This window comes from Callorhinus ursinus, unplaced genomic scaffold (genome assembly GCF_003265705.2).
Source record: "Callorhinus ursinus isolate GAN/ISIS: 27379988/994484 unplaced genomic scaffold, GSC_fseal_2.0 scaffold287, whole genome shotgun sequence".
NCBI classification, from domain to species: domain Eukaryota; kingdom Metazoa; phylum Chordata; class Mammalia; order Carnivora; family Otariidae; genus Callorhinus; species Callorhinus ursinus.
In genome coordinates this window covers 13,279-25,288 of record NW_027397342.1, presented here as the reverse complement: position 1 = coordinate 25,288, position 12,010 = coordinate 13,279, and the positions used below count along the sequence as shown (strand labels likewise).

Sequence of the window (12,010 nt, the reverse complement as noted above, 5' to 3'; positions counted from 1 at the left end):
AAGATTTTATTTATTTATTTGAGAGAGAGAGAGCGAGAGAGTGAGGAGGGAGAATGAAAGGAAGAGGGAGAAGCAGACTCCCCAAGGAGCAGGGAGCCCGATACAGGACTCGATTCCAGGACCCCGGGATCATGACCTGAGCCGAAGGTAGACGCTTAACCGGCTGAACTACCCAGGGGCCCCTAATATACAGGTTCTGAAGCCAGAACACCTGGATTCAAATTCTGACTTTATCACATACTAGCTGGGTAACCCTGGGAAAATTACTTAACCTCTTTGTGAATCTCAACTCCAAAAAGCAGGAATGACAGTCCCTAATTTTGTCAATGCTGTAATAAGGATTAAATGAGTTAATATGTATAATGGATTTAAATGAGTGCTGGCACATACCAAGTTCTATATAAATAAATATACACTTTGTATAATATATATAAATACTTTGTAAACTAAAAAAAAGACTATGATGACTAAAAGTTCATTTAGTAATTAGCTGTAATCATATAAGGTAGGAAGGTGTGGGTTTGGTTGCTATGAACCAGGCAGTAGTTGCCATAGATATGTCAGAACCTTAACAGCCATTGTTAGGCCATTGCCATACCCTTCACAAGCAGGCAACTGAGCTGTATTAACCTGGCAAGAAGGCTAGAAAGCTCAATACACCTTCCTATTACTCTACACATCTTATGTCTTTCATAAGACATATGACCACCTCAAGGTAAGCAAAATATATCATTATCTCCATTTTATAGAAAAGAGATCTGAAGGCTTAATGTAGACTATTTCATCCCAGGACACCTAGGAGAGACAGTGGAGATGAAAGAAAGGACCAGTAACCCCCGAGTCCCATTGTTTTCCTCCTCAGTTATCCTATTTATCCTTCTTTAGAATGAGTTCTTGAGGAAAGACTTGTGTGATGTCAGTTTGACTTTTCTTGGTGGCACTAACAGATACAGAGAGCCTGAGATCAAGCTGGGAAGCTCTGCCAACTATCAGGACATAGACATGAAGCTGCTGCTGGCCTCCTCTCAAAGGGAGATGGCTGTCGTGGAACCCAGACAATTAGGCTCTGGTGTTTCAGGCTCCGGGTCTCATCAGCTTCAGGAGCAAAGTGGGAATAAGGCTGGATTTGACCACAGACCACATAGAAGGTGTCCCTTTCATGGGGCATAAGCCATAGCCATTCTCCAGGAGGTCCTTATGAGGAGCCAAATGATTTTCCTAGGGAATAAACTGTACTCTAAGTAATGCTGTGAACTGCGAGTCTCTATTTGGGAATGGCAATTCTCCAAAATAGGGACTGACTCTGCAGAACCTTGTTACCTTATCCATTGATAAGCTGGACATGCACTGTGCTCATGAGGTAGCTAGGCAAAGCCCATCTGAAGTATCAGTTGAAGTGCTTTGCTAACCCAATCGGAACTTCCCCCAGCTCCGGGCTCCAATATAATTAGTCATTAGGAAAATGAAATCAAACCCACAATGAGATACCACTTCATACCCACTAGGATAGCTATAAACAAAAAGACAACAGCAAGGGGCGCCTGGGTGGCTCAGTCGTTAAGCGTCTGCCTTCGGCTCAGGTCATGATCCCAGGGTCCTGGGATGGGGCCCCGCATCGCGCTGCCTGCCCGGCGGGAAGCCTGCTTCTCCCTCTCCCACTCCCCCTGCTTGTGTTCCCTCTCTTGCTGTGTCTCTCTGTCAAATAAATAAAATCTTTAAAAAAAAAAAAAAGACAACAAGTGTTGGTGAGGATGTGGAGAAATTGGAACCCTCCTGCACTGCTGGTGGGAGTGTAAAATGTTGCAGCCACTTTGGAAAACAGTCTGGCACTTCCTCAAAAGGTTAGACATAGAGTTATCATATGACTCAGCAATTACACTCCTAGGTATATACCCAAGAGAACTGAAAACACATGTCCCTACAGAAACTTGAATGCAAACGTTTATAGCAGCATTATTCATATGAGCCAAAAAGTAGAAACAATCCAAATGCCCGTCAACTGGTGAATGGATAAACGATGGTATATCCACACAAGGGAATATTATTCAACCAGAAAAAGGAACAAAATACTAATACACGCTACAACATGAAGAAACATTGAAGTGATTGTCTAAATTGCCCTTTTTACTTAGGTGATCACTTCCAAAGACGGCTGCATTTTGAAATCACCTGGGGGTGCTTATGCAGCTCCCTAGAATCTTTGGGAGTGGGGCCCCTGGACTGATGTTTGAAATCTATTAGACTGGGTGATCTCTAAAGTCCCTTACAGCTCTAGAAATTGTATGTAATCTATGACAGTGGGTCACCAATACACACATTTTTGAAGCAGAAGCAATAAAAGAACCAAGCCCAATGGGTAGCTGTTACTTAGGTCTCCCATTAGGTCCTTCTTAAAATGTAATCTGGTTCTTCTCCAAGGTTTTGTTGCATGCCCCACCCCCACCCAGGACTGAATGAAGATATTCCCAACAGGGATGAACTATGGCTGAAGGGACAGGCCACAGCTGATGTTATCATGCCCGTGGTGGGTTGCTTTAATAAGAAATCCCGCCACTTTGCAGGTACCTTCCAGTGGAGTTGAGAATTACCAGTTTTTCCCTCTACGACATTTAGAGACAAGGTTGGGTAGCATGAAGTTATGGACTTCTGACTTCAGGCTTTGTTTAACAGCACCTGTGTGATAAGCTGACTCAGGTTCAGTGTTAATAACGGGGGTGGTTTCTCATTCCTTTGTTTCCCTTAATATTAAAGAACCAAGCTGAATCATGTTCCGGCTGCTGACCTCCTGCTGGTCTTGGATAAAGACAACTGAAGAGACACGAAGGTAATATTGCAATTATTCCTCTAGACATAGTCCACCATTTCCTCCAATGTATCTGCCCAAAGTCCCTCAAGGGACGAATCTTCATGATATACATTGTGAGGGAGAGTGATTAAGCAATGTCTGCAAGACTGGAGGCAAAGTTGGGGGGTGGATGGCCAATTCTACAAGGCAAGTACATCAGGGAAGAAGCACATCCTTGGAGGCTTTAGGAAGGGGTTCCCATACCATTTTCTACCACATTGGCTGCGCTTTTTATGGTACATGCATTGGGATTCCTGCAGGCAGAGCCTCAAACATCAACGAAAAATAGAATTCTTTGTTTATCCCAAGAACTAACTAATAGTGCTTTATAAGGCTTTGGCTCATTTTTCTTTTCTATTTCCAGGAATGTGACCATCATTATCATTGGATTGGACAACTCGGGCAAAACTGTTCTTGTGAAGGCTTTCCAAAGATGTAAGGAATTAAGAGCATTAGATACTGGTTAAGGTCTCCCATGGGCCCCAGGGACCAATGAAATAATCATTCTGTCCTAGCCTTACTTCATGACCCTCAGGTTCCCTCTTTTGAAGATAAACACTTCCACACACACACACACACACACACACACACACACACACACACACACACACTCCTCTCTTTGGGTATTATCATCCTATTTATGTAATGTCACCTCTCCCTTTACAAGACGTCCTAATTGAAGGTCCTCTCATAGTGTCGGTATGAATGAGCTCAAACTATGTAAAGTACTGTAGTCAATTATAAAGGATAGCAGGTTGAAAAAGGTGTCTAGTTTCAGAACTCAATTAAAGTGGAATTTGGTCTAGATAAGAGAGACAAGTGTGGGATGACGAAGAAGTTTAATAACATGAAACTCTTCGTGACAGTTAATATAGGGGGTTGGAGCTTGAGAAATGTTGTCAGTTCAGAGACATGCAAGCTTAATACCAGATCCCCAGTTTAATACCTAGACATTTCAAGCAACAGTTACACAGAATTTCAGGGAGCTACTATTCTAGTTGTGAAGACCCATCTAACTGCTGGCCAGCCAACCAGGGAGCCCAGCATAGGATGCCCTCCATTGCAGTTTATAAAAGAAAAGAAGGAGTATGACGATGTTGCTGAGCTTTACATTACCTGGGCCCTCAGCAAAGTACAGCAAAGAGCTCACCTGTCTCCTCTGCCACTTGTTTACCTGAAGCCTGCATCGATTTTCTTGCACTACAGTGACTGCCTGTGGGCTGATCTTGCCATCTCTAGTTGACCCCCCCACCCCAGTATTCAATCCACACAGTTGCCCGAAGGACCTAATGCAAAAATCTGATCATGGCACTTGCCTGCTCAAAACCAAAGCCTCCCCTTTATCATCAAAACAAAATGTAAATTCCCCAGCAGCATACAAGGTCCTCCATGATTTGGTCCTTGAAGCTGGTCCTCCAGCTTCCTTTTCCCATGCCCTCTGCATATTGCCCCCTGATAAAGCCAAAACACATTATTTGCCACTCCTCTGTGATCATAGCATTCTAGTTCACATGCCCACACTCTGCACATGCTGTCTCATGACCTAGCAATTCATCCACTTCACTATTTAACTGCTTAATCAAATGCCCTGAGACACAAGCCTAAGCTTGACCCCAGCTCGACCTGGGCCATCCCTAACGCCCAGCGCCTCCTTCCTCAGCTCCCGCTCTATTTGGTGCCTCCCTCTATCTTGCACTTATCACAACATCACCGTACAATAGCAAGTACATCCCCTAGACTGTGAGCCCCTTGGGAAGTAATAGATCTTTTCAGCTCTGTATCTTCAGTCTCCATACTTTTAGTACCCTCAGGCAGGTACTCAATAAATATTTGTGGAATGACTATTCTCCCCCATTCTCCTCAGGCAACATACTGCCCCTTTACAACTTCTCCATCCCCCATCCTTTCCCCTTATAGGCAGCAAACTTGACTCCCTGCCTCTCCCAGTTCTCTGATAGGCAGAAATGGTAAAAAGGCAAGGGGTAGCAGGAAAATCAAGGAGCCAAGATAAATCACAGGATTACTGATGAAAGTGGGGATAATTTTTAGAGCCCCAACGCAGCCCCACCCCGAGATTCCCATCCACTCTGGGTGGGGCCTGAGAATCTTTTAAAAACTCTGCAGGTGTTTCTGATGGCCAGCCAGCTTTGGGAAGCCTTCATCTGCAATTTGCCATGTGCTATTTTGTCTATGAGAACAGTGCCTGGTTCTTATTCTAATCCCTAGAGGAGAGAGCCTCTCGTCTGTTTAATGTGTTACTATATAACTTGCCTTGTGCTTGGTGACTAACCTGGGGCTGATTCATAAACCAATAGGTGTATGGTTGTGACTTCGTTCAGAGAATAATTTTGAATGGTCAAGAAGCAAAGTGCCACTGATGTCACAATCCGAAGGCTGTCTCATCTTTGGCCATGCAGGACAACCAGAGTCAATCTAGTAGGTGGCTTTGTACCCAAAATGCAATAGCTCGCCTCCCCTGCTCCTGCAGATGTTCATGATTGCCAAGAACAGACAATAACCTAGGAAGGAAATTCCCATCTACAAGTTCTAACTTGTGTGAACATTTGAAGATGCCATCTATAAAATAGTTTTGGGGACATTAGCCATTATTGTCAATGACACCATTCACTGTAATTGTTTTGCCTGTCATGGTCCCGTGGGGCAAGAAACCCAAACATGAGCACAAGCAGCTGCCCTAAATGAGGGCATTTAGAGCAGTGCCTCTTAAATCCAGCTATACATTTCAGTTACCTAGGTAGGGAGCTTTCGAAGAAGAAGAAAAAAAAAAGATGCTTCAGCCCCACCCCAGATCTATGGCATCAAACCTTCAAAGAACGAGGCCTAGTGTCATAGGGTTTCAAAACTCCACAGGTGATCCTCGAGCACAGTGAGTACTGAGAGCCAAAACTCAGAATCACCTGGGGGGGATTTCACACCTACTGACCCAGGTGCCTGGAGGTTCAGATACTTTGGTCTGGGTGGGCCCACAGATTCAAAATCTTAAGTGCACCAGATGATGCTGAGGTGCAACAGGCATGAGTTTGATTGCTTTCTAAGGCAGTAAGTCTCAAGCTTAAAAGTGCAGAAAAATCACCTGGGGGTTTTCTTAACTAGGAGTTTGTTAAACATACGAATGCTTGGGTCCCAAACATAGAGGTTCTGATTCATTTGGTATAAAGTAGAACTTAACGATCACCTCCGTGTATCTCTGAGTCAGACAGTCCCCAGCCTGTGCTTTATGAAACACTCTGCTAGGCATGGAGAGATAAATTAGACTCAGTACCTGTCCTCAGGGAGTTTGTAAATTAATAACGGAGATAAGAGAAATGTAAATTATCAGGAAACAACTTCTCATGGCTTCTAAGGTTCACCAACAATAGATTGCATTATTGAGGGGACTGGTAAGGTTTCAAGTACAAAGAAAAAAAAAAACAGGGAAAATGTTTTGCTCTGACAGGGAAAAAATAATATAAAGCTTACCTGGATGCAGGAAACAAGATTTAAAAAATTACCTATGGAGTTTCAACCTATTTACTCACTATTTTTAAGTAGTCCAATACAGACATAGCAAATATCACATCAAAGTTGTGACTGAAAATTATATGTTATCCGAAAACTACAATTAAAAAAGATCATTGACTAGCATGAAAACAGGAGTTATAAGATCACATTAAAATGTAATAATATATATACTGTACACACACATACATGTAAATGTGTGTATAATCATACATTTTCAAAGATTTGAAAGCATCTCACTAATTTCTCAACTAAATGACTCATTCTGGCAATCCCATGGAAAATGCCATAGGTAGATCTAAGGCTCTATATAAATAAGAAGCTATTGATTCTGGTGTTCAAACTCCCAGGTATGAGTGTAGAGAATCTATAAAATCATTTTGCTACTCTACTAATGGAGAGAGCCAAGCTAGGACTCTCAGTTCAAAAGACCGAAATGTGTATTAAACTGCCATTTTGAACTGCATTTCTATGGGAGCTGAAAGAGGCATGGAATGCCCTATGGGATTCTACGCTCTGGCCATAGCCTTGAAATGGCAAACATATCTGAGTTTGGAATGGTTTCTTGGAGGAAATATGAGGAAGAGGACTTCATAATTTCATCCACAGTAACAGACACCATAAACATTTGTTGAACACCTACTACACGTAAGGAGGTAATGCAGAGCCCCTCCCTGACAGAGCTTACAGTTTAGTTGGGAAGACAGGACATGCACAGAATGAGGTTAAGAACCAGTTCACTAGACCACGTGCTCAACGAGAGAGAGAACTGGACAGGTCAGAGAGGCTTCCTAAAAAAAAAAAAAAAGGTGGTACTTGAGCTGGGCCTTGAAGAAAGGGTGGGAGCGAAGGGCCTCTTGTTCATCATTCATTCATTCATTCCACAAATATTTGTTATGCCAGCTGTGTGCTCACAGATACAATGGTGACTAGAACTGAGAGGGTTCCTGTCCTGTTGTAGCTTATAACTCAGATAACAGAATCATAGAATTTATAACACTAATATGTGCTGTGAGTGGTAAGCCTGGAAAAAAGGCACCTTGTCCAGACCGGGGGATGGTGGTGTGAGTTAGGGAAAACTTCCTAGAGGAAACAAGATCTAAACTGATACATTTTCCAAAAAGGCATTAAGCAAACAGAGTAGTGGCAGAGTGTCCTAAGCAGTGGGAAATAGCATCTTGTGAAGGCCCAGGGCAAGACAGAGCATGGCATTCCTGTGGCACGGGAGGAACACGAGTCAAGGAGCAGAGGGAGGAAGAAACTGGGTGTGTACCAGGAGCTCTGTGGACACCAGTCAGGTCTGGCAGGTTAGGAGGCAAAGGAGTCTGTATTTTATCCTGCAAGCAGTGGGCACTCACTGAGGGCTGCTGAGCCAGGAAAGGGTAGCATTGACAGAGCGCTGGTTGAGGAAGATGAATCCGTGAGTGTGAGCAGGATGGCAAGACGCCTCAGTTGGATTCCTCAGGGCAGGCTCTGGTCAAGGTTCAGATTGTTGTTCAACACATTCTTACGTCTAACCCCTGCTTTGTGGTTGCTTCTCCTCTCCTCCCCTATGCCCAGTACTTCCCAGTAGGATGGACAACTGTATGAAATCTGAACTGACTATGCTCTTGCTGGATGAGTATGAAGCTTCTATCTATGACCTGAATGGAGACATGAAGGGCCGAGAAATCTGGCCGAACTACTACGCACAGGCACACGGACTTGTTTTTGTCCTGGATTCCAGTGACTTAGGACGTATGCAGGAAGTGAAGATCATCTTGACACATCTGCTGTCTGACAAAAGAGTGGCAGGGAAACCTATCCTACTGTAAGCCTCTGCTTTTGTGCCCAATTGCCCCTTCCCATGTACCTTCAGAAGAGAAGTAGGCAGAGGAAGGGTGGCCCCTTTGTCACACCCAGCTTGACCTCCTCTTCCCTTCAGCTCAGGGAGGGGAAGTGGGCCAGTCCTCTGGGGGCGGTTTTCAAAAGCCACTTGCAGTCTCTGACCCTGAGTAGGTGGCAGGAAACAAGCCCTATTTTGTCTAACTGATGCCAGCGGACTCCTCCTTTGGCCAACCACCCAAGAGTCATGTAACTAGCGTTCATTCCAGGGTGAGAATTCCGGTGGCCCGCCAATCTTCATCCTTCCCCCACTCCCGATTTGCTTTTTTCATTCCTCATTAGTACCCCCAACTCAAGCCTGAACAGAGGTTGGGAGAGCGTGTAAAAATCTCCAAATCTGTTCATATCCTAGTTAGCAATTCTAATTCAAGTTTGATGGTACACAGTAGAGGAAGTGAGAAACGAGGCCTGGGGATTATCTTGAATTCAAAGTATCTGCCCTCTTCTTCCCTCCGCTGAGAGCTGGCTAGAAATATTTCTGCCTCATCCCATCGGTGATGTTTTCACAGCTAGTTCCTGGGTATGGAGTAGTCATACTAGACTGGTCCTCTTTCCCTCCTCTGCCTGCCCTTGGCCTCTACTTCTGTTACACTCTTCCTCTTCCCTTCCCTCCCTCTCTCCTATGCCCTGCTCTAGCCTGGCAAACAAACAAGACAAGAAGGACGCCCTCCTACCTTGTGATATCATTGAATACCTACTCCTCGAAAGGATAGTGAATGAGAACAAGTCCCTGTGCCGAGTGGTAAGTATCAAGCCCCCTTCCTCCCCTCCACCCTCACCCTCACCCTCTCGAGCCCAGCTGATGCAGCCCTTGGCCCATTCCATAATCAGCCCCATCTGCCGGGTCTCCGGCAAAGCCCCTCCCCCACAGGCAACATCTACAGTGATGATTTCTGACTCAACGCTGACGGTAAATAACACATTCTTATATAACACTTTCACATCGGTTTACTCATTAGGCCTTCAAAATAGCTCTGTACAATTAGAAGTTTCAACATCCTCATTTTATGGATAAGAAAGCTAAGGCTCAGAGGCCACGAGTGACTTGCCCAAGGTCACACATCCGGGACACGACACCACAATCACTTTTTTAAAGGACCTTCACTTTTGTCTTTCCCCATCTTCCTTCTCAGGAGCGAGTGCTGGGTGTCCCCTGGGAAGTCTGAGAGCCTCTCTAGGCATAGCAGAGCTTCAGTGTACCTCTGCTCTTGGCCGAGAATAATTGGGACTTTGGGCTTCGGGGGTTCCAGTCCTGTGGGCTAGAGCCTTCCCTTCTCTTTTTGTCACAGGAACCCTGTTCAGCTATCAAAAACCTCCAAAGAAGGAACCATCAGCCCATAATCGAAGGGCTGCGCTGGCTATTAGCTGCCACTGGGGATAAATACGAAGAGCTGTGTACTCGCCAACAGCCACTCACCTCGAGCGTCCCAACCTCCAAGGGCACCAGAGGCTCTAGGGAAAGATGCTCATCAGACAGGTACTGAGCTGCCTCTATTAGGTGTACTACAAAGAAGAGATGCAGGAGTCAATCTTCAACATATGCAGGGAGGTCTGGGTGGTGTTTGGATTCTGTGCAGTGCTGAGCAAGTGTCTCAAGATCAGCTGGCCCAAATGGGGCCAGGGCAACGACCATGAACATTCCAACATTGTTGGGTCTACCCTCCCCTCATGTTAGTGGGATGAGTTGCAGAAAGGTAAAGCCAAACCTATCCGTACTAGAGCTTCTCCAAAACAGGGTTTCTGTTGCCTGGTTTGCCACACAGAGGTAAACAGGAACATGAGCCCCTTAAGAAGCTGAGTGGAAATACGTTATGGCGAAAAGTCTTAAAGCTACCCTACATTCTCTGCTTTCGGTTCTCTGTCCCTCCCATTAATTAGGAAAGATGAGAGAGAACAGGAGTATGGAAAAGAAGAAGAAAAAGGAAAAAAAAAAAAAGAAAACGGGAGTTGATTAAGGTTTTGAGGACAAAAAGACCTAAATGTCCTCATGCTCTGTCATCCCTTTCAAGGTCCAAAGGCATATGACAGGGATGGGGTAATAGCTACATTCAATTAAGGAGCCTGAAGTGTGTTCATTTTCACTACTGCTTTGTCTTTCCTCTCTTCCCCAGCTTTGCTACCAGGATGGGAATGTTCAAAAAAAAGAGACAGCATCTAGGAAAAGGCGCAGTGGAAGTTAGACCCCTAAAGCCAATCCTAAAGGTAAGTGGCTCTTTAAATGGTGCCGCCCCAGCGACCAATCCCTGAAATGTCGGAGCACCAACTGGCTTTTTTTTTCCCCTCCATCTTCTTGCTGTACAGAAAGAAGGTTTAAGGCCTAAAAAGAATTTATCAGTAACATTTGCCTTAGATGAACCTATGGAGGAGGGTGAATGTTCTGGCGGAAATAGAACTCAGAACACTACTGAGCTTTGCTACAATCAAAGGGATGACTTGCAGCCCCCAACTCCACTTGTCGATGATGATCTTTTTGAAGGTAATGCTGGACCAGTGGTCAGCCAGAAAAGAAAACATATATAGGCCTTCTCTCACAATTTATAAAAGAGTATTCCTATTTTGAGTCTGAAACTCTTTGCTCACACTAAGGCTGGTGGTTAGAAGAAGCAGGTGAAGTACAGGGAGAGTGCTTGGGGACTACCCTCTAGTAGCCCAGGATGATGCCCCAGCACCCCAGCACTGGCTGACACTGGGTGGGAGGGGTCGGGTGGCTGGGTGATGGACAATGGAGAGGGTATGTGCTATGGTGAGTGCTGTGAATTGTGTAAGGCTGATGAATCACAGACCTGTACCCCTGAAACAAATAATACATTATATGTTAGTAAAAAATAAATAGAAATTTAAAAAATCAAAAAAATTAAAATGTGGAAACCCAATGTTGTATACAACAGCTAAAAGTTGGAAACAAGCTAAAGGACTAATAGTGGGGAAGAGCTAAATAAATTTTGGTGCATTCATACAATGGAATACTACGCAGACATTAAAAGGGATAAGGGTGACTTATATTTACTGACATTGTAGTTTTCCACAGCCTGATATTTTGTTAGAGAAAATGGTAAATCAGAGTCTAGCATGTTCAGCGTGACGTGTATACATGCACAGAATATCTGAAGGGAAATCACCAAAACAGCAGTGGTTTTCTCCAGGGGTGAGACACTGGGTGATTTCGAGAAGTAAAAGGCCTACGTGACTTTCTTTGGATTTTTTGGAAATTCTAGTTTTTATAATAAGCATATACAATCTCTCCCAATACAATAAAGGCGTTTTATTTTTTAAAGCTATGAGACCTTGAGGGCCCATTGTTGTTAATGGCCACTCCTTCTCAGTGTTCCTTGGGACCCCAGTGTCCATGATGGTCAACTGTCAATATTATGTCACCTCTGCTCTCCAAGGGATCTAGCCCTTCAGGCCACCCCAGAGCCTTGGGGTGTTATACCTATACGGAGGGGCCTAGTCTTGACCAGGGCCACTGAGGAGGAGAGAGGCACTGCTCTGGGGACGAGGGGTGAGGATGAGAGCCGAGTGGAAGAAATCTGGTAGAAGAGCAGAGGAAGTGTTTTTCTAGATGTCAGGAACTACCCCTGAATCTCTGTCCAAAACTGAAATCCATTTTTCATTTCTATAACCTCAGAACCCAAGGCAAAAAAAAACCTGGAGACATGGGACACAGAAGAGATGTTACTGGAAAATCCCTGTGAAGAAGCCTTTGGCTCCTGTGGTTAGTATGCCTTATAGGAAGGGGAGAGGGAAGAGAGCAAGACTGAA

The 12,010-nt window shown here is 44.6% G+C and overlaps 1 protein-coding gene across 1 annotated transcript in view; it reads left to right on the top strand.

Annotated features, from left to right (window-relative positions):
• Positions 1 to 556: 556 nt before the first annotated feature.
• ARL13A (ARF like GTPase 13A) overlaps positions 557 to 12,010 on the top strand; it is a 13,358-nt gene continuing 1,904 nt past the window's right edge. Inside the window, exons 1-9 of the mRNA XM_025861589.2 lie at positions 557 to 715; positions 2,752 to 2,824; positions 3,210 to 3,280; positions 7,925 to 8,174; positions 8,885 to 8,990; positions 9,538 to 9,725; positions 10,360 to 10,450; positions 10,550 to 10,724; positions 11,877 to 11,963. Coding sequence (XP_025717374.2) covers positions 2,766 to 2,824; positions 3,210 to 3,280; positions 7,925 to 8,174; positions 8,885 to 8,990; positions 9,538 to 9,725; positions 10,360 to 10,450; positions 10,550 to 10,724; positions 11,877 to 11,963 — 1,027 coding nt within the window. The 5' untranslated portion in view covers positions 557 to 715; positions 2,752 to 2,765. The remainder of the gene's footprint in view (positions 716 to 2,751; positions 2,825 to 3,209; positions 3,281 to 7,924; positions 8,175 to 8,884; positions 8,991 to 9,537; positions 9,726 to 10,359; positions 10,451 to 10,549; positions 10,725 to 11,876; positions 11,964 to 12,010) is intronic.